Source organism: Pectinophora gossypiella, chromosome 4, assembly GCF_024362695.1.
Source record: "Pectinophora gossypiella chromosome 4, ilPecGoss1.1, whole genome shotgun sequence".
NCBI classification, from domain to species: domain Eukaryota; kingdom Metazoa; phylum Arthropoda; class Insecta; order Lepidoptera; family Gelechiidae; genus Pectinophora; species Pectinophora gossypiella.
This window is the reverse complement of record NC_065407.1, coordinates 17,660,669-17,684,498: the sequence shown is the minus strand read 5'-3', so window position 1 is coordinate 17,684,498 and position 23,830 is coordinate 17,660,669. Positions and strand designations below refer to the sequence as shown.

The following is a 23,830-nucleotide window of genomic DNA, read 5'->3' as shown; positions in this document are numbered from 1 at the left end:
CTAGACTCTCATTCTTATTAGAATCACCACACGGGTAGGAGCTCTGATTCAACTCCAATCGGTGTTTAATTTCAACGACTCCTAATTTCAACGCCTACTAGTTTCAACTTACATCGATAACACTAACATCGATCACATCGATATCTGGTATAGTCTATAAGATTTATGTGGCAAGGATCGAAGGGGCCACATAAATTCTCCTTCGAGCCGGATTGAAGAAACAGCGGATATGAAGACTAGGAGCATGAAGTCCGTAGAAACTCGCCCAACGCCGACCGCCGCCGAGTCGGCACCCGCCGCCGCCGCCGCCGTCGCCCCCGTCGTCACGACTACGTCGACCACCGCCGCGTCAACGTCAGTCACGGCCGCCGTTAGGACTGCGCCGACCACAGCCGCGTCGACGCCAGTCACCGCCCCCCCGCTGACCAGGAAACCCAGCACAAGCCGTACAGCCACGGCTACCAGCACAGAGGACAGCTTGGGCACTACCGCAACGACGACGACGGGAACCGCCACTACTACGACGACTGCAACGACGACGGAGGAATCTACGGGGGAAAGCACGCACGACACGACACTACGGCCCAAGTCGGTGAAGCGTGCACCGACAGCGCCGCGTTCCTCAGCGTCGAAGGGACGTCGCCTGGCGCTGCTGAAGGCTAAAGAAGAATTGTTGAAGAAGGAAGTGGAGCTAGCGGCGGCGAAGATCGCCACATTAGAAGCGGAATCAGACGACGACGATACGGATATAGTCAGCGTGAGCGAAATGCAAGAGCGCACCAAGACGTGGGTGGACCAGCTTCCCGCCGCCGAGGAAGACCCGTCCCCCCCGCAGCCGTCCGCCGCCGCCGCCGTCCCCCCCGCTGCCGCCGTTTTCCCCGCTGCCACCGTAAAGGATCATGAGAAGCCGAAACACAGGAGTATAGAAGAGAAGCCAACAACTTTCGATTACAGTCAACTAGCGACAGCGATAGCATCGGCCGCACGAGCAGTACCAGCCGCCATCGCCCCGCGCTCCGTGCCTGAGCTGCCCATCTTCAGCGGAGCGTCGAGTGAATGGCTAGTTTTCAAGACCGCCTATGAAGAGACTGCAGTATATTTGACGGAGCAAGAAAACTTATCAAGACTACGTCGGAGCCTTCGGGGAGCAGCAAGAGATGCCGCCCAATGTTTATTCATCGGTGCAACCACGACTGCCGACGTGATGCGATTGCTGTCTACGCGCTTCGGGCGGCCGGACGCCCTCGTCATGGCCGAACTGGAGAAGCTGCGGGCCCTACCACGTCTGACCGAATCACCGAGGGACATTTGCACCTTCGCCACGAGGATATCAAACATTACAGCAACCATCAGGGCATTGAAGAAGACACATTACCTGCATAACCCGGAAGTAGTTCGACACGTAGTGGAGAAGATGCCGTCAGCACTGCGATATAGGTACTACGATTTTGCGGCCGAACAAGATGAAGAGGAACCAGACTTGATGAAGCTAGCAAGTTTCATGGAGAGAACAGCGGAGCGGTGCGGCAGCTTCGCGCCCGTGGAAGCCACACCAGTCGTCGACCGGCGGGAGAACGCGTCCGCTCCACTGAGGCGGACAATGAGGACTCACCACATAGAAGAAAAGAAGATAAACGTCACAGCCGGTGACAATAGGAAACAATGTCCAGTCTGCGAAAAGGAAACACACCACGTCACCGAATGTGCAGATTTCAAGAAGACAGAGGTCAACGAGCGCTGGGAAACCGCGAAGAAACATAGGTTGTGTTTCCGCTGCCTGAAACGGAGGAAGTTCGGCCACACATGTCCCACGAGGAGGTGCGACGTCGGCGGGTGCAAGTACTCGCACCACCGCCTACTGCACTCCGAGCCGGAACAACGAGCGTCCATCCACGCGGGAACTCACATAGAAGAAGACCCAGTAATAGCCACTATAGCGTCGACAAGAGAAAGGAAGAATACTACAGCACTATTGAAGATTCTGCCGGTTCGTGTAAGTGGACCTAAGGGGACTCACTGCACGTACGCACTTCTCGACGATGGATCAACGTGCACATTAATAGAGGCGGCGGTGGCGGAACACATCGGCGTATCGGGACCTCCGGAGCCATTTTACATAGAAGGAGTAGCCGGGGCACGAGTGGACGCCGGCGCTTCGAGAAGAGTTACCTTCGACATCAGCGCGCCAGAGGACACGCACAGCTACAGCATCTCAGCGCGCACGATGAAGAACCTGCAGTTATCGCCGCAGAGCGTGCCGGCGTGCGCCGTGACGGGACAGAGCCACCTAGAAGACCTACAAGACCAGCTGACTTATCACCGGGGAACGCCAACCGTATTAATAGGACAAGACAACTGGCAGCTACTCCTGGCACATGAAGTCAGACGCGAGCAAGACAGCCAACTGGTCGCCGCGCGCACGGACCTAGGATGGGTGTTGCACGGAGTGCGGCACACACCGGCGGGAGGCCCCGCTCATCGAGTACATCACGCGAGGATCGTAGAAGATGATCAAGCAATAGAAAAACTGCTTCGAGACCACTTCGCATTGGAAGTCCTAGGAGTGGAACCGAAACATTTCCACACAGAGGAAGAAAGAAGAGCGCTTGAAACACTAGAGAGGACCACTCGCCGCACAAACGAAGGATACGAAACGGGCTTACTCTGGAGGAGCGACGACTACGACCCTCCTAATAGCTACGAAGCCGCCCTGAGAAGACTTCAAGCCATAGAGAGGAAGTTAGATCGCGATGAAGAAATGAAAAGGCGGTACGAGAAGCAGATGAACACGCTGATAGAGAACGGCTATGCAGAAGTCGCGCCCACGCCGCCGAAGGGAAAAACGAAGATTTGGTACTTACCACATTTTGCAGTTATGAACCCGCAGAAACCAGAGAAATTGAGGATCGTCCACGATGCGGCCGCAAAGGTGCGAGGAGTCAGCCTGAACGACATGTTACTGTCCGGGCCGGACCTACTTCGATCCCTACCAGGAGTGCTGATGAAGTTCCGGCAAAGAAGAGTGGCGGTGACGGCTGACATAAAGGACATGTTTATGCGGATCTCAATAAGGACGGAAGATCGAGACATGCAGCGCTTCCTCTGGCGCGGAAATAGAAGAGAGGGACCCCCTGTCGAGTATCGCATGAAGAGTGTAATATTCGGCGCTACTTCATCCCCCTGCACGGCAATCTTCGTGAAGAATAGGAACGCCGAACAATATAGAGAAGAATATCCGGCGGCGGCGGCGGCAATCATCAACAATCACTACGTCGACGACTACTTGGCAAGCTTCGATACGGAAGAGGAAGCAATACAAGTCTCCAGTCAAGTGGCCTATATACATAGCCGCGCCAACTACTATCTACAGAAATGGGCATCGAGCTCCAGACTCGTACTATCATCATTGGCGCCCGAGGCGAAAGAAGACATCGTCAAGCTTGCTCCCGAAAAGATACTGGGAATGATATGGTACCCAGAGCGCGACACGCTGTCCTTCAATATGAATGAAGCCCGGATACCCACCGACATACTACACGGCGAGCGCGTGCCAACGAAGAGGGAAGCGTTACGAACGACGATGTCACTCTACGACCCGCTGGGAATCGCCACGCCCGTGACCATACAAGCGAAGCGCATCATTCAGGACACCTGGCGCACCGGAATAGGATGGGACGACGCGCTGCCTACCCCCGAAGCAGAAGCATGGAAAAAATGGACGGAGCATGCGCGGCGCCTCTCACAACTAGCCGTACCTCGGTGCTATGCCTCGCTCACATGCGCCCGGTTCGTGGAGCTACACACCTTCGTGGACGCAAGCAGCTCTGCCTACGCCGCTGCGGTATACTGGCGAATCGTCGACGAGGACGGGAAAATACACATCTCGCTCATCGCCGGCAAAGGGAGAGTGGCGCCTATCAGCAAGATGACATCGATACCACGACTGGAGCTCCAAGCGGCCGTAATGGGCTGCCGCCTAGCCCGCACAGCGCAAGAGGAACACGACATCAAGCCTGCACGTCGTTACTTCTGGAGCGACTCTAGGACCGTCCTATCATGGTTGCGAACGGGACCACGAGCCTACAAGCCCTTCGTAGCTCATCGAGTCGCCGAGATAGCAGAGGAGACTAAGACAAACGAATGGCGTTGGGTATCAACGAGAGACAACCCGGCCGACGACGCTACACGAGGAACGCCGAAAGACTTCGCCTCCGAGCATCGTTGGTTCCGCGGCCCGCCTTTCCTGTATCGACCAGAAGACACCTGGCCGGCGGAGGACATCTCAGAGACTATTGAACACACAAACGAGGAGAGAGTGCACGCGACGACCGCCGCAGAAAGAACAGGGAAGGCGCTACCCGACATAACACGTTTTTCATCGTGGGCAAAACTACTACGTGTCACGGCGCGTGTCCTACAATTCATAGAAAAACTAAAGGGAAGAGAAAGGTGTGCCGCCGCTAGAAAACGCACCAAGAAACGTGCGGAGGAAGACCCGACGTGGAAGAAGGTACAGGCGCACAGAGAAACGGGACGAGGCACAGGACACAAACATGCGCCGAGACAGCAGAGAAAGATCGTGCCTCTCGCGGCACGATACTTGCATCGCGCACGGCAACTATGGATACGCGCCGTGCAGGAAGAGGCCTTCAGCGCGGAGCTAGAAGCTATAAGAAGAAAGAAGCCCCTGCCGGCCGACAGTCGACTCAAGCAACTGTCGATTATGATTGACGAAGAGGGACTAATACATCTACGCTCGAGGATCGCCGCCGCCGCCGACATCACAACAGAACAACGGGAGCCCGTCATCCTGGATGGAGACCACCGATGGACGCGGCTGTACATCAAGTGGGTGCACACGCAATTACACCACGGAGGGTTTGAAACAACGGCAAATGAGGTGCGACAGCACTACTGGGTGTTGCGCCTCCGCCACGCCGTGCGCAACGAACTGAAGAAATGCCAGGTCTGCCGCATCCGTCGGGCCACGCCAGCCCAACCATCGACAGGCAATCATCCAAGGAGCCGTCTAGCCCATCACCAGCGGCCCTTCACCTACACGGGGCTTGACTACTTTGGGCCCATGACAGTCACCGTGGGTCGCGCACGTCAGAAGAGGTACGGAGTCCTCTTCACCTGCCTAACCACCAGGGCAGTGCACCTGGAACTCGCCGGGAGCCTCAGCACCGACTCTGCAGTAATGGCACTGCGGCGCTTCATAGGCCGCCGCGGGTGCCCCACCGAGCTCTGGTCAGACCAGGGTACCAACCTGCGCGGTGCGGACGTCGAGATGAAGCACGCCGTCGAGGAGGCCATACAACAAGAAGCCTCCGCTCGCTTCATCACCTGGAAGTTCATCCCTCCTAGCGCGCCATTCATGGGAGGCGCGTGGGAGAGACTGGTCCGCAGCGTCAAATCAGCACTAGCCGTGGTGCTGCACGAGCGCGCGCCAAAAGAAGAAGTCCTGACAACGCTACTGGTGGAGGCCGAGCACACCATCAACAGTCGACCCCTCACACACGTGTCGACATCACCGGAGGACCCAGAGGCCCTCACTCCGAACCACTTCATCCTGGGAGGTCCATCACGGGTGCCGATGCCAGGCGCCTTCACGGAGGGCGACGACGCCGGCCGCAAAGACTGGAGGAAGAGCCAACGCCTAGCCGACATGTTCTGGGCGCGATGGGTACGGGAGTACCTACCTGAACTCCAACACCGGCGGGAGCCCCGAGCCAGCAAGGGTTCCATCTCCGTGGGCGATTTAGTATTGATCGCTGACGGCACGCTGCCTCGCAACTCGTGGCCGCGAGGTGTCGTCGTGGCTGCCTACCCCGGACCAGACGGCGAGACGAGGGCGGTCGACGTGAGGACAACGAAGGGGATCCTGCGGCGGCCAACGAAGAAGCTGGTCATCCTGCCAACATCGCCACCCGAGGACGGCGAACCGTAGATGGTCCAGCTGCGCGACGTGGTCATCGAGCTGCGCAGCTGCGGCGGGAGAATATGTTCGCCGTAGAAGCAACAAGAAGCAAATTATGATTGTATTATGATTATATTATGATTGTATAATGATTGCCTAGAAATTGTAAATAGTTTGTAAGTTTTATTTTTAAAAATAAAGAGAAAGATAGGGACTGAGCGCGGCTTCACCGCTACACACCCCCGCCGCGCCCTTGCCCCGCCCCGCTTAGTGGGCGTTTTCCTATATATACACGCGCGCGGGGACTAGACTCTCATTCTTATTAGAATCACCACACGGGTAGGAGCTCTGATTCAACTCCAATCGGTGTTTAATTTCAACGACTCCTAATTTCAACGCCTACTAGTTTCAACTTACATCGATAACACTAACATCGATCACATCGATATCTGGTATAGTCTATAAGATTTATGTGGCAAGGATCGAAGGGGCCACATATTTATTTCCGCACATCACGCATTAAAACATTGTTATATCGCATTTATTTACATAACATTATACATGTAACGCAATATCTACGTAATTATTATTGTATTTCAATAATAAATACTTTCGATTCTCGCTCAATCGGTAGGTATCTACCGCCATTTCTACGCCATTAATTTGTTTACGCTCACGCTATTCTCAACCTTAACGCTACTGTATTACGCACTAAATTCGCTTATAATATTAACTCGTTTCTCGATATTCAACCCGCGTTTTCTAATAATAATAGTTTTACTCAACGGTTTCTATCATGGCAAAATCCAAAGAAAAAATGGATATTGACGATATTCAAGATAATTTTAAAATAAAAATACTTGAAGAGAAAAAACAAAATTTGTTTTCTTTAATGCAAAATTTGTATAATCTGAGCCTAAAGGTTTCCGATCCCACTATTCAAACGCAATTTCTTGCTAGAACGCTTTCTATTGATAAAATTCGCTCCGATTTTATTGAAACAATAGATAACCTTGCAATTGAATACATGCGCGCATCTCCTGAGACAAAGCCGAATTACAATGTCTTAAACTCATTTGACGAATTATACTGTTTTATAAAACAGACAGAGAACACTCTGAGAGAAAAGTTAAACGCTAAAAACAAAGATTTTGATCGCCTCAACCCAAAGTTGCCCCCGCTTCAGTTAGCAAGTTTTGATGGTACTCCCAGTAGTTGGCCAGTGTTTTATGAAAATTTCCGCAGTCTCATACATTCCAATCGCAGGCTATCAAATGCTGAAAAAATACAATACTTAATTGGTTGTCTCTCAGGCAAAGCTCTTAATGTATGTGCAGGCATCTCCGCTACCTCTGAGAATTATGATATAATATGGCAAGCTCTCATAGATAAATACCAGGATACCAGGGTACAAGCCTCTCTCTATTTAGAACAAATGCTACAGCATAAACCCAATCAGTCAATTGATAATTTTCTAAATAACTTTTGCTCCGCTGAAGCCGCTCTCCGTCTTTTAAGCATTGATGACTTGTCAGATTTCATGATAACTCATATTGCATTAAATAAACTTGATAAAGACACTCTCACCTTGTTTGAACAAACTCACAAACAGTCAGAAATTCCTACCTTTATAGAATTAAAAAAGTTTTTAAATGAACAAAGTAAAATTCTAGCGCTTCGCTCATCCGCTCACTCTCAGCCTCAAAACTCCAACAAAATAATAATAATAAATTCACACCCAAAAATAAATCTACTCATGCTTTTGTTGCAACACCCGAGTGTACATACGCTGTCACTCAACCTCAAACTCATAATAATTTTCAACAATTAAATTCATGCAAGGTATGCAAGTCTACCTACTCTCATCCCCTATTCAAGTGTGAATCTTTCTTAAACGCAGACCCGCAAACACGCAATAGTATTGTTCGTCAAAATGCTTTCTGCCAAAACTGTCTTGGTTTTCACAATATAAATATATGTAAGTCACAAAACAGATGCCTAACTTGCAACCGCAAACATCACTCATTATTGCATATAAACTTTAATAACAAAACAGCCCCATCGCATAACAACGTTGTCAATAACGCATTCCCGCGCTATTCCGACGCCGCAACCGCTAGCTACCGCGTTCCCCCTCCCGCGCACGCGCCGCAGCCGCACCCCGCGCCGGTTCAGCCGCCGCCCGCTCCCTACGCAGGCCCCTCGCACGCCTTGCCGTGTACCTACGTCGCTAGCGCCGCCGAACGCTATGACTTGCGTTGATGACAACGATTGCTCTCTTCACGCTGCTTCCGCACGCAATTCAAATACAACAGTTTTGTTACCTACCGCATCTGTTCATGTTTATAAAGATAATAAACCAAATAATATCCGCTTATTTCTCGACACAGGTTCTATGAGTAATTTAATTATGAAAGACTGTTGTGATCGCTTAAATTTAAAAATTACACCCGCTTCTTCGACCGTCAAAGGTATCGGTCAAACCGAAAGCAAGTCTCTCGGATTAACGCAATTTAAAATGTATTCGCGCTTTGATTCTCGCTGCTTTTACACGGTAAATGCACGTGTAATTGACACCATAACCGACTACTTACCTAACACTCAAATTGATGTTACGGAATTGTCTCACTTATGTGATCTGCCCATGGCAGATGAGCAGTTCTACGCGCCCGCTGCAATCGATTGCCTGATAGGCAACGAATTGTTCCCGCTTTTACTTGGTTCTGGAAAAGTAACCGCTCCCAACTCATCGGTAGTAGGTATACAAACTACTCTCGGATATGTCGCTATGGGTAAAGCCCAATGTACTTCACATGCATCGCACACTCAAAATTCACGCATTCACGCTTCTACTACGCATAACGCACCGCTCACTCATAACGCACCGCTGACGCATAACGCATCGCTGACTCACAACGCACCGCTGACTCACAACGCACCGCTGACTCACAACGCACCGCTGACTCACAACGCACCGCTGACTCACAACGCACCGCTGACTCACAACGCACCGCTGACTCACAACGCACCGCTGACTCACAACGCACCGCTGACTCACAACGCACCGCTCACTCATAACGCACCGCTCACGCACAACGCACCGCTCACTCATAACGCACCGCTGACGCACAACGCACCGCTCACTCATAACGCATCACTCACGCATAACGCACCGCTCACGCACAACGCACCGCTCACGCACAACGCACCGCTCACGCACAACGCACCGCTAACGCACAACGCACCGCTCACGCACAACGCACCGCTCACGCACAACGCACCGCTCGCGCCACGTTCATCTTGTACTCTCACTCAAAACGAATCTTTAGACACATCTCCCACAAACTCGACTTGCAGTCACAAGTTCACAACACTCCACACTCGTCTCACATTCTAAACATGCACAACTCAGACAAAACTTTCTTCTGTAATACAGAATCTCATTCACTCGAACGCTTAACGCAACGCTTTTGGGAAATAGAGAATGTCCCAATTAGGAAACATTTAAGTCCAGATGATGAGACTTGTGAAAATATCTTCCAGTCAACGTATACACGCGACGATACTGGTAGATATACCGTAGAACTTCCATTCAATGAGAATCCATTTCAATTAGGGAACTCTTATGGAATCGCTAAACGCCAACTATTTTCTTTAGAAAAGAAACTCGACTCTTCTAATTTACGCAAAGATTATAACGCTACAATTCAAACTTACATTGACCAAGGCTATTTAACTAAAGTTGACCACTTAACGCAAGATTCGCACTCTTATTACATTCCGCATAGAGCTGTCTATCGCCCAGAAAAAGAAACTTCAAAAACACGCATTGTATTGAACGCAAGATGTAAAACTACTTCAGGCAAGTCACTTAACGATTTACTCTACATAGGTCCCAATTTACAAAGTAATCTTTATGACCTTCTTTTAAACTTACGCATGTTTTCTATTGCACTAATAGCTGACATCGAAAAGATGTATTTCCAAGTTCATCTTGCACTCAAACATCAACCTTATCAACGCATTCTTTTCAGATTCGATTCTGATTCTCCTATTGATGTATATCAGTTCAATAGAGTTTGTTTCGGTGTATCAAGCTCACGTTTTCTCGCTATGCGTGTAGTTCGCCAACTCGCCGCAGACAGCCGCGATACTCACCCTCTCGCAGCCTATGAAGCTGAAAACCACATGTATATGGACGACTACATCTGTTCCATTGATGGTATAGATAACGCTGAAAAAACATATAAACAAATGGTAGATATGTTCAAATCTGGTGGCTTCAATTTAGTTAAATGGATCTCAAATAACCACGCTCTCATGCAACGCATTTCTTCTTCTCACAAAAGTCCGCAAACAATAAATTTAGATTCTGATCCTAACGCAGCTACAAAAGTCGTAGGTATGCAGTGGCAACCTACTGACGATCATTTTCATTTCTCAACGCATATTGAATCACAAGAAAAGTGTACGAAACGCTCAATTCTCTCAATAACCGCTCGCTTATTCGACCCGCTAGGTCTCATCAGCCCAGTTGTCGCTTTTATGAAGCTTTTAGTACAGGAATGTTGGAAGCTGCAACTCGATTGGGATGATGAAGTCCCTGATTTCATTTTCATAAAGTGGAAACAATTTCATAAAGAACTGTCTCACTTACATAAATTGAAAATACCACGCCATGTAGGTATAACTTCCTCTATGAGAGTCACACTTATCGGTTTCGCTGATGCTAGCGAAAAGTGTTATGGTGCTGTCATTTACGTACGCATTGATACTGGTGATGACTCGCACGCTAACTCTGTTAAATTACTTACCTCTAAATCCAAGGTATCTTCCCCAAATAAGACACTCGCGCGCCTAGAGCTCTGCGCAGCTCTATTACTCGCAAAGTTACTCGCCGCTGTTTGTGACGTATTAAGCAAACGTTGCAGAATAAATAATATATATACGCTTTCTCTGACTCTACAGTAACGCTTACCTGGATTCATTCTCCCGCTTATAAATATCACACGTTCGTAGCAAACAGAATCTCTCAAATTAATGAATACTGTAACGAAGCATTTCGGACCAACGAGCCTTGTAGCGACATCTTGTGGTTTCTGACGATATAACGTTGTTTTTATATTTTATCCGCAGGAAATCACAGATGGCGCTGCAGGGTTATCGATGGGCCCGAATATTTTTAATTATTTTATTTTCTTCAAAATTTGGTATATTAAATTATCTGCAACATTTATTTTTGATATATTATAATTATATTGTTTAAATTTTGGGATCAAACAAGTCGATCGATTGTTGTCGTTGATTCGGCGAATTTATGGTTTGGTAGATTTTTTCTAGTTTGGCAACTTTGTTCGTGGTTCTTGTGTCAGACTGACAGCTGGCGGAGCTGAGAGACAGGTTATGGAAAGTGGGGACGTCGCGAGAGCGCCGGAGACTCCACTGCCGTAACAATAATGTGGGCAAATTAAAAGCCACGATTTATCGGCGACATCAAGAGCCGATGTCTCGATTTAAATAAACAACTTAACCGAGATGGTGAGTCCTCGCAATTCTTCGTGCATATTTTTGCACCAACTTTGTGATAACCTCGAGGTCCTTGTTTTCAGCAACATCACTGAAATCCCATCGCCTAAGGTCCAGTGGGTGGGTTTAGGTTTCATCCGAGCGATGCCCAACTATCCCGGATGAACCTGTAAGTTATTTTCTTTGTTTTACACTCGTGAGTTGCCTTGCCACGCTGTCAGCTGAACCACATGCTAATCATTGCCATTCCTTGTTGCAGATGGGGTTTTTGTTTTACTTTAAGTTTTTAACGTTTTAAAGTTTTAACGTTTTTGCAAGTTTTTAACGTCTAACGTTTTGCTAGTTTAATGTAAGAAGAAGTTTATGATTGGATCAGATGATTTCAACAATGTTTTGTGAATGAAGATTCCTACTGTTTTCTTCTGCGTTTGCAAGTTATTTCAAGCTTCATTACGGCGGAGCTTGCCTTGGTTGTTTGCACTTCGAAGCTTTCCTTTGTGCGGCGCGCATGTGGATGTGCCGCGCCTCTCCTTTTGTCAACACACCGGATAAGGCCCGGTGAAGGTCTGCGAGGTTGACCGGTGGACGTGCAGCCCGCCAGCTGCGTAACAGTTGGCCCGCTGCGCCGCCATCGTCCAGCACGCCCTGGCCTGAGCCGACCTCAACGCATCACCTGTACGGTATTCCGGAACGCCTCAGGTAGGCCTGATAGTTGGAGGTCCTCGAGTAAGTGAGGTGCCTACAGGTGTACGGACAGTGTTTTAAACAGAGTGATATCCCATGGTTGTAACGGAGTGACAATTAACCTGACGGACCAAAGCGCGACCTGTCTCCCTCCATAGGGTTTCTACCTACCTATGGATAATTAAATTTGTATATTTAAAATATACATTGTACCAATTCAAGGGAGTTTTCTTTGTCTCATGCTCACCGGTCTATAACATCTAGCTGTGCCCTTCAGGTAAACACCACTTTATAAATTTCTGAAACATATATGTAACTTTCATCATACCATTTCCTATTACACCTGCCTTGCATAGGTAGTCAAAAATCTAGTGTTTCAGTGGCGCCCAACGTGGGTTACCCGCTCCGCATTGGTTTCATGTTCGTGGTGTAGAAAATCCCGCAGACATAATTTCGCGACCTGTAACGCCTTTAGGATTACTAGATAATTCTCTCTGGTTTCATGGCCCGCAGTGGTTATCCGGTCCTATCTCTAATTGGCCTGTAAAAGAATTTAAAATAAATCACAACGATGAACAGGAATCTAAAACTATCGCCGCACCTATTTACACCACAAATGACTTAGAAAACTCTGATCCTATTCTAGAACTCTCTCGACGCGTCTCCTCTTGGTCAAAGTTATTAAATTCATTAGTTTATATATTACGCTTTACAAAAATATTAAAATCAAAAGGATCTATCACAGTTAATGACTTAGAACAATCTGAACTATACATTGTACGCTATATTCAAAATAAATATTTTTCTCAAGAAATTCATTCGCTTAAAAATAATAAAATTTGCTGTAATAAAGCCATTGTAAAACTCAACCCGTTTATTGACGATAAAAATATACTTAGAGTCGGTGGTAGACTTTTTCATTCTCAACTGGAATTTGACCAGAAGCACCCTATATTACTACCGACTAAAGACCGCATTGTTTCTTTACTGGTTGAACATTATCATAAAGTTAACTTGCATACTGGACCCGCATTATTATTGGCTCTCCTGAGACAACAGCTATTAAAGATTCGAAGCAGTACTAGAATATTGACGTTTAAATAGAATCATGAAAAGTCTGTGTTTTTGATAACATAACATAACATAGCATCACCTGTATCCTCGAAGGGGTAGGCAGAGGTGTATAGTAGAGGTACATACACCCAATCCTCGCCAGTTATGTTAAGTCGAGCCTATTGTCATTAACAGGGCACAAATCATGGAAACCACGTATCAATGATTATGATCGAAACATGAATTCAAACTCACAAAGTCGAATTGGTGTGTTTATCATGTTTTGATTTAATGTCATCATAACTTAATGATTCAACATTAAAACTATTGATTCTTTGTCGTTCTCAATAATTCAAAAAGAAATCTTAAAAGGATTACCAGCCCCATAGCTGGTTTCAATCAGTTCTCTTTTGACAGAGAACCTTTCTCTCCCACCGACAAAGTTCATTTATGAAAAAGGCAACCTACGACCGCCACCACCCGTTTGCCCGCGATGTAGGCCATAGTCATAACACTAGAGATTTATCTGGATCCATAATTTCGTTTGTATTATTTATTTGGCCTCTACCTGGTCCCATCCGCACTTATCTATTCCAACTATCGGCCGATCCCGAGCTTGAAATACGATTTTTTCTCTGGGCATATATCTCTGGGGCCATTCAATTTAACTGTTTTCTTACACGGTGAATTTATTGGGGACCCCTCGGAAATATGGGGGCACGTGTAGCCACTGTATTTGCTTTTGTGTTTTTTTAAGATTTGTTGAAGTGAAAATGTGTTGCTGATAATAGAGTGTAGGCTTCGACTGGGTGTTTTTTAATACTTATTTACGACGTGACGGCAATTTTTTACGTGACGAACTGATATGACTGTATAATGTTGCTTTTCCGAAATAGTTATTTACTTAGTGGATTTTGAACGGCCTCTGTGGTTCAGTCGTTGAGCGTTGGGCTCACGATCCGGAGGCCCTGGGTTCAAACCCCGGTGGGGACATATCACAAAAATCACTTTACTTTCAGTAAGTAGTAACTGGGACCAACGCAACGGCATGCCGTGCCTTCCTAAGCACGGATCATCTTTCTTTCGGACAATCAGGTGATCAACCTGTAATGTCCTATAACCAAACTAGAGATCACTAAGTGATTTTCGTGTTCTGTCCCCATCGGGATTTGAACCCGGGACCTCCGGATTGTGAGCCCAACGCTCAAACCACTGGACCACAGAGGCCGTGACTATACTGTATAACTGTGTTAATTTATTTATGGTATAACATACGGTCATTGTCCGTTGAATTTTTTTCATGTAATTTTTATGTCTCCACCAACCCGCATTGGAGCAGCGTGGTGGAGTATGCTCCATACCCCCTTCGGTTGATTGGGGGGGAGACCTGTGCCCAGCAGTGGGACGTATATAGGCTGTTTAGGTATGTATGTAATTTTTATGTATATACCGATGGTGTATCTTAAATAAATAAATAAATAATTATTCTTCGAACTTCGATTAACACTATGACGTCATTCACGTATCTGTTACCTAATTACTCCGTTTACGTACCGACTACCATTACACTAGTCACTTGAACGTCGTAACTCAACCGTTTCACGCCATCTTGCCAGTGTATCCACATGCACGCGTCTAGATCAGATTGATGATAGGGGATCGTATCAATCGATTGATGATAGCTGCTTCGTATCAATCGGATTGACGGCGGCCTCGTATCAATCAGTTGAAGCCGTGTTTGACGCGCTAATTGCCTACCTGCAGATATGTATCTACACGTCTACATACTTGCCTGGTAGATTGAGAAATCAAACTGTTGTTAACAAGCAAGTCGCGATACTAATCCAACCAAAATAATTTATAGTGTATTAAATAGAACGACCGGTTCAGTAAAATTAGTAATGACTTCCAGTGGTTAAGCGTTGGGTCCCGGGTTCGAATCCCGGTAGGGACATACCACAAAAATTACTTTGTGATCCCTAGTTTGCTCACGACACTACAGGCTGATCACCTGATTGTCAGAAAGTAAGATGATCCGTGCTTTAGAAGGCACATAACTTACTAATTTAAGTAAGTACACGGTTATCACATAAGCCATGTCAGGGGCCTTTGGCGGGTCAATAATAACCCTGACACCAGGGTTGATGAGGTTGGTAATCCACTTCTTAATTCACACGATAGAAGAAGTAAAATTAGTGATTATATTTCAATAAAGATATTTTACAATAGTCTCAATGTGCGAAAGAATTAGAGATCTGTCAAAGTACGTAAGCTAGTGTCAAGATAAGGTCAGTCGATTCTTTTATATCTAACAATAGGTAACAATATTTTCATATATCAATAGATACATATCACTCGACTCTGAGACAAACAAAAACTGATAGTGACTTGAAGTTGTTACTATTATTATGTATACAGGGTGTTAGTGAAATACTGAAGGGGATGTTTTAGAGAATGACTCTGAGTTAATATTAAGTAGCATTTCCTTGAGATCATTTATTACTTTATAACTATAACGTTACATAATATAAACTTCAGTCCCCCCCCCCCCCCTCAATTTCCATACTTATAACCATCTAAACCCCCTTCGTTATCAGGGATATTAATCCCCGCCATGCTAATGTGGCCGTGTATGGCACTGATTATATTCAAATTACCGGTATTCATTATATTCATACTTAAACTGCGAGAGAATATGTAACGCGGGCTTACTGGGCGAATATTTTCATAGTAATGAATTTACATAAACATACGGAGAATATAACAATTATTATGAGGTATACAGCGTTACTATTCGCGCCATGATGCTGGTGCACATTGTTCAAGAATCAATAAAAATATGAGTTTCAAGAGATGAAATAAATCAACCGAACCAAAAGCGGTGTGTTGTCACTTTCCCCGGAATATTCCCAAATTGTCGTGATCCTAAGTGGAAGTTCATGATCTCTGATAATCCTAAGGGAAAAACGCATTTTGTTGTCTTTATATAGCCTGTTGTAGTTTTCATACTCTTTATTATGTCTATCCACCGCACCTAGGACACCAATACTTACTTTCAAATTCAAATAAGTATATCTTAGTAGGTAACGTAATACACTTTGAATCGTAATTTTTCACATAGCGAACGTCTCATCCACATAAAACTACTGCAGCTTCTCACTACGTGTATAGCCAAGGAAAAGAAGCTGCAAGGAAAACCTCGGTACAGCCCCATGTCAGTTCCCTGACACTTGATCCCATGCATTCATATTATTATCTTCTTAATAATAACTATCTTTATAATAGCCTTTATACACAGTTTTTGTTTAATTACTGCATTGAAACTGGTGAAAGGTAAATTCTGAATATCATGTTTCCTCGCCCCCTCTCCCCATGAATCCTAATCACCCGTGTATCAGCCATCATACGTCATCACACGACTCCCACTCGCGGCGTCCCGACACATAAATAACCAAATAATTGCCATCTCCGCTGACTAACGACTTGCGTTTTGCTGAATTTTACCTCCGACGGGACGACATCCATTTTGTTGTAGATTTATCTCTGTTTAAATACACTACGGGAAGTGGTAGTTCATTTACTAACCGTTCAAACAAAACCTGAAGACTGAATTCGGACTATATTTATCATTTACCATGTGCGTCAAACGAATAAACCAGACCTTTGTAAATAACATATCGGTTAAACCATCCCGAAGTAGAGTTTCGAATACGTAAATGTCGAAATATAATATTTCCTTTAAGCAAAATATTCGTTCAAAGTGGAATTCAATAAAAAAGGTCAACATATTGGCTCGCAGGCGAGGCATGAGATCCAAATGTGCATCACATCGATATGACGGCGCGGAGCGGCGTTCGTCACCGATGTCTACTCGAGCGGGAAAGTACACTCCATGTACGACTCGTTCATATGGAGCCAGCAGGACAGTAGCCGGGCCGGTGAACTGCTACAAACTTGCCTACTGCCAAGCATCGTTTAGATTTGACGCTATTCCTAACAGCGTTCGTCTAGGCTTCAGTATAGCGAGACATAAGATATTTAGTTATTCGCTTTATTCGCCTTCCAAGAATTTTGACTGTGTGAAGCAGATTCACATGTAGACAGTCTTTCTGATAAATTGAGTGGAGTAAATTCAAGAATTCTTGTAATTTAACTTGTAAATTATAACTTTTTTCTTAAATAATTTCCAGAATAACGAATGTGTTAAAATATACTTTACAGACAAAGCAAACTTCCAACTAACACTTTATTCTTAAAAGATATATTCATATTCAGAAAATATAAGCTGTCAGGGGTATATGTTGTCGCATAAGTAAACAGCCCCGTGTGTCCAGCCCCTTACAGTATGGCACGGCGGAATAAATTCAGCAGAAGGGATATCGGCGATTATATTTATCTAAACGAGGGCGATTTGTCGCTCGTTTGTCGCGGCCTTAGCCGGGACGATACAATTTGTTCGTTCGAGCTCACTGGCCCGGCACGCTATGGATAAACTTTCAGGGTTACCGGGGATGCAAATCATATTTTACTATTCGGCTTAATATTAGGCTTTGTAAAAGATACCGATTTCCTATTGGTCCGTAAAATCTGTATTGTAATTTTCTATGAAAGTAGTAGCATGAGGTTATACCTCAACTTTCAAGCTGTGGCGACATTTTTTTTTTTTTTTTTTTTTTTTTTTTTTTTTTTTTTTTTTTTTTTTTTGACGTGACTTATTGTAGATTTGCCGCAGATGGCATTAACTACTTGGCCGGACAAATGGGGAGCGCTGAAGGCTCTCACCCGGTACAACGTTTAAGACAACAGGCCTGAGGGTGCCCAGTTGGGCGCGAACCTCGGCTCAGGGCGTCGTCTGAGAGGAAAAATATTTGAAAGAATTAATCGACCCTAGTGGGTCGATAGCGATAAGCGCTGAATGAGGGAAATCGTCGACCACGCCGGCGGGGTCGGTATCGGGGACCTGAAGTGTTTGGTGTCGCGAGCTGATTGGCTGCCTCTATGGCTAGAGTAATCGGGTCGTCGGGATCGTATATTACGTCCTTCGGACGCCGATACTTTTCGGTACCGTCCCTAAGCGGAATGTACTCGGAAGCCGCAACTACCAGGGGATTTGGGTGGTGCGGAGCAGAAGCTGTGGCGACAAGTGACCACCCTATCGTGCGGCCTTAGTAATTTTTACGACGTTTTCAAAGTAATAGAAAGTTCAGAGGAAAAGAGAAGTAAGTTGTTTTAATCAAAGCAACATTCTCAATATCGCATACTTACCCAAACAACACGTTTGGTAAACCTCGTTCTGAAGCAGAACTTGCAGGTAAGTCCGCGACCACAGGTAATATTCATCCGGGGAACTTTTTTTCCAACTTTAAAATTGCGCGGCGCATTACCCGGCTGGGACTCGAACTAGCAGTTGGCAACTTTCCTCAACTTTCGCGATCCCATTGTTATCAAAGGGCAAAGGGATTTTTAGCATGGGAAATAAAATACGGTAACTCGTGTTAACTGCGCAATTGTGGCGATGGAAAGGCATGCAAATGAGGTAAATCCGAGGAACGAGTTTATTGTGAAGTTTACACAATAAAATTGTACAAATTACTGCGCACTTTTGTAAACTTACTGCTTTTGTGCTTTACATTATTTAGTCCGGTCCGCCTAAGGAAATCTGTCAAAGTGTAAGTTTGTTTCTAATGCACATGCATACAATACAAAAACTCTTTATTGCACTTAAATGACATAAAAAATACATTAGTATTATAATTAAATTGGTAATACACCAGGCGGCCTTATTGCTAACCTTTAGGTATAGGAAATGAATTTAATGAAAAGTGTAGCGGAATAGACAGTGCTAAATAAAAAAAAATGTTGAAAAATATAAGTACTTTTACCTAGATAAACTATGTTAAAAACAATACATAGAATACAATAAATAATGATAGGCGGTTTCTCACCGAAGATGTAAGCAGAGACTATGGTCCATTTGCTTCGATCCTGACACACTTATCTTGCTTCCTCCACATTCATCAATCGTTTCTTACACGCACGCCGGTTCAGAGTAGTTCGTAATAAACCATGTTTGTAATGCTCTCCTTAACACTTTCAAGGACAGAACGTCTAATGACGTTCCGATTCCAGGGTGTCATAATATTTGTTATGAACCATCAATGGTCTCTGCCCGTGAAAGGGTTAAATAATCAATGCCATCTGTGGGCATCAATAAGGCACGTCAAGTTAGGTTGCAATAAGTAGGTTAGGTATTGGCCCTACCTCACAAGGAGAACATGAATGTATACAGTTGTTGTATAAACTACACAGGGGTAGCATTTATATTATGCTACCGTACCTTTTGCCTTGTTGGTTGCTGAACAAACGACACATCAAGGGCTTTAGCCAAGTTGCAAACCATTACGAAAAGCAACAGTCCGCGGTGTTAAAAGATGATGGCGGGACCAATGGCGTAATGTTGAACGCATGGAACGAAAGATTTTTTTTCTTCATCCATGAATGGCTTTGAATATTAAACCAACCACTTGACTTGCAAGTAAACTTTTGAACCAAAACAAAATGAAGTCTGCGAAACTAGTCTTTTAAAAAGTAGGTGAACAGTAAAAGCTACATTAAGATACAAACTCGTCACTTTGAGAGTAAATTGAAAAGATCTCTCCATTTTACACCATCACCGAGGACTGAGTAGGCAGCGTCACTCTCGCCGCCATCGACGACTCCACCTCTAGACTCCTTAAAAGAATCGAACGGCTTCGGTCATCACCTCTTGACTAATAGATCAGGTATGTGATGCTTTTTGGTTTACCAATAGCCTGCTTTCGTGACCTTTCGACGTGCTAAGGGTCTTGAGGAGTCAATCAGATCGCTGCGATCTACTCTCCTCACCCCATCTTCACTTCAGCTAGATGACGAAACGCTGAATTTTTTCAATATGAAAAATCAAGCATTAGGCGTCTATTTGGTTGTACCGTCGATGCTCGTTGCAAACTACTGAATATAATTTATATCCTTGCCTCCGAGACGAATAAACTACCGCTCCAAGCAAAACTAGTTAAAATCCAACCTAAAGTAAAGGTTGTAAGGTTCATGTTGGAAAAAAATAGTATTCTTGTGACGGCAGGGACGCAAGGTTTATGCTTTTTATGGTTTAGTGGCAATAACATGAATCAGGATAGCCGAGAATGTGACAAATCTGTTAAGATCCTCTTCTTTGAGGTTAAAAAAATATTAATGACCGCATTTTTTATTCTTCTTGCTTGTTACTCTGCTCGACTAAGAAAGTATTATTTTTATCATCTCAGGCCTTTACATATCAGATGATTCAAACAGCGTGGCTTACTTTGATGGCTTAATAATAACTCTGAAATCAGGTTACATTCTTTTTTTTATTAAGGTCGATTGGAAGAATGAGGAAGATTGGATTATTTTTATTGCATTATATTGAAGTTTCAATGCATGTTTGAATCTTACATAATTGATATCACGTGGTTTCCAAAAGTTATGTCCAGTTAACAACCTCTCTCTGTTGGATTGGACTTAAACATAGCTGGCCAGGAACGGTGGCACGTACACCTCTGCATACCCCTTTGGGGATACAGGTGTGATGTTACAGTATGGTGTCTTTAAAAAAGTCGATCTCAGCATGCAGCCCGCATCCAAGTCTCCGTCGCGACGCATAATCACGCGGGGCCTTGTATGCACCGACTTTGATATTCATTACCTGGTTAGTATGAGCGACGACATCCGCCAGCCATGGAGAAAGTTCAATGAAACGTCGATACCTGTTCACAACTTGTTGGCAAAGACTCCATAAATAATAATGCAATATTTATTATTTCACTAGCTTTCCGCTCACGACACGGTCTGCGTGGACTTTGGATATTTTTCCATCCCCTAATTCATCCAATTAAGAGGTGATTGCCGAAATAAAACTGTCCTATATCCTTTTGAGTCTCAAACTGTCTCCATATTAAATGTTATCTAAATCGGTTCAGCAGTTTAAGCGTGACAGGTAGTAACAGACGCACAGACAGATCAAACTACTTTCGAATATATGCGTTATTCACATTTAAAATATTTATTTCGGAAACTAGTCCTTATTATGTTAGTAACAGAAAGCTTAACCTAGTATTAGTAACAGATTATCATAAATGTTTTATTTTTATTTGTTTTTGTAAGTATTGGAAGTTGAAATCCTTACGAGAAACTGCGGGTATCATGTACGTGGGAAGGCTCGCGGCGCGTAGGCATAGTGCAAGGTTGCTAGTGCGAGTGAGGGTGTCCAACCCGCAGCAACCCATGAATTCCAAGAGAGATATGAAGAAGTTACATTATCAGCCCACATAGCGGGTGCTTTCAAGGCCAGAGTGAACAGGCACCTTCTGAGCTCGCTCCATCTTAGGCCTCGTCAATGTCTTCGCAAACCCATCAAAGTCCAGTCCTTCACGACACAAGTCTTTTTAGTAGTTAATGGGAAGACTTATTGATATATTCTTATGTTGATTTGGAAAATAATCTTTACCGACTTCAAAAAAGGAGGAGGTTCTCAATTCGACCGTATATTTTTTTTCAGTTCATCATTCTTCTGGTCATTGTGGGTACACTTGCGGTAATGCAGCTTATGTCATCATTCTTCTGCCCTTATTCCACTCTCGGTGTGGTCAGCACAACATGTGTTCCTCTCCATTCATTTCTGTCAGTCGTCCTCTTGGTACTCACACCTACCTTATGTACTCTTTTTTATATAAAAACCTTTATTTAGCATAATAATAATTACATTTACAAAGAGATCTTATTCTACAGCGTAAACAAACATAAATATAATAAAATTACCTTATGTACTCTAAATAAATATATAAATATAAATATAAGAGTTTCTGACATCCACACGACGACCTACTTTTCATCCAGTCCCTCAAAACTAGTCCAAAACGCCACATACCTTATTATTCATTGAGTCCAAGTACAACACGAGCACATAAATTACCACGCTCTCTGGAGTGTGATCAGCCGAGTTGGAGGCAAGATCTCTCACACGTCTGGTAATCTGAAGTCTAGATCATATTTGAATAATTATTAGAATTTAATTATGTAAAACACGAATAACAGCTGATTGCCCGCGACTTCTTTCGCGTCTTCTTCTATCATGTGGGTTGTGAGGTGAAGTACCAACCTCATCAACCATGCATCATCATCACACTATCAGCGCTCATCTTTCGCGTTGAGTCTCATTATTTAGTTATCTTAAGTGCAGTTTTCTCTAACACAGTTGGCTCGACGATTCTGTACGGTGATATGGCTCAATACCTCGATGAGGTGTGAGTACTTAGTTGATCTTGCGATAGATGTATCTCTGACTACCACAATAGGGATATAGTGATGAGTTTATGTTTTTCAGTTCCAGCGATTTGGGTTATGTGCTTGCTGGTGCATGTCTCACTTAAAGGGTCCTTTGATATACCTACCAACACGATAATTTAAAATAAAAATAGACAAAATATTAATTATGAATGTATTTAGATTGATACAAATCTTCAGGTTAGGTAAGCGGACCCCGTGAGAAGCGGAATAACGCGGAGATGATGATAATTTAGATTTCATAATTTGCGAAGTACAGTCATGAGCAATATAATGTACCCACTTTAGGACTCTGTCGCACTAACATATTTGACATTTAGTGAGACTTACATTTCAATTTGTCAAAAAAGTTAATGTGACATGGTACCAAAGTGTATAATATGTCGTGGCCAGATCGTAAAATTGATCATTTCATTGTGTAGTCGTCCATTTAATTTAGTTTCGCTTTTTCCAAGTAGTTTGGCCAGATCAATGAACACAAAACGTTTAACGATATGAGCAACTAAATGCACATGATTACTTCATGATATGGCCAAACGTTGACAATCATATCGTAAAATTAGTTACATTATCCATCGATAGTGGCGCTGTTGTCGATTATATTTAAAACTTGATTGATATTATAATCGATGAATCAATGTTATTGTTCAATTTTACATATTGAATAGGCACATAATTTTGAACCTAAGAAATTAATCGACTATTCGCATTTTTATTACACCACATAGAATGGACACCGCCTTCATTAACGATATGGCCAAACGTTGATTGATATATTATTATCATTAAACGTTGACGTTTCAACGATATGATCAACTTAAGTTGGCCATTTCATGAAATATGACCATTTCATGAAATGGTCGACCACATCATGAAATGATCAATTTTACGATCTGGCCACGACATATACATATTAATGCTCGCGACCGTACCTACGTAACATGTGAGAATTAATACCCATCTCAAAACAGTTGGTACCTACGTAATAAGTAGAGAGCCACGTTTTAATTATCTACTTGACTTGTGCGAGATGCTCCGTTGTTTGCTTAGTTGTAATATAAACCTCAATTATAATGCCTTATTTCTGCTCTAAGTGGAGTATAATTAGCTATGTTATGCAAACCAGCTCAGTTGTCTATACAGAGTGTTAGTGACATCGTAAAGTAAACTTTGAGAGATGATTCAGGCTATGATTCTGAGTTAATATCACACTTAATAAACTAAAAAAATCCTGAATTTATCGTCGCAAAAGTATGGAACGGCAAATAATTAAAAAAAACCCAAAAATAT

At 44.3% G+C, this 23,830-nt stretch overlaps 1 protein-coding gene across 1 annotated transcript; it reads left to right on the top strand.

The window, feature by feature from the left end:
• The first annotated feature begins 229 nt into the window (after positions 1-229).
• Positions 230-5,950, top strand: LOC126366477 (uncharacterized). The gene has a single exon (XM_050009585.1). The coding sequence runs from the start codon at positions 230-232 to the stop codon at positions 5,948-5,950; it is 5,721 nt and encodes a 1,906-aa protein (XP_049865542.1).
• Positions 5,951-23,830: the final 17,880 nt, after the last annotated feature.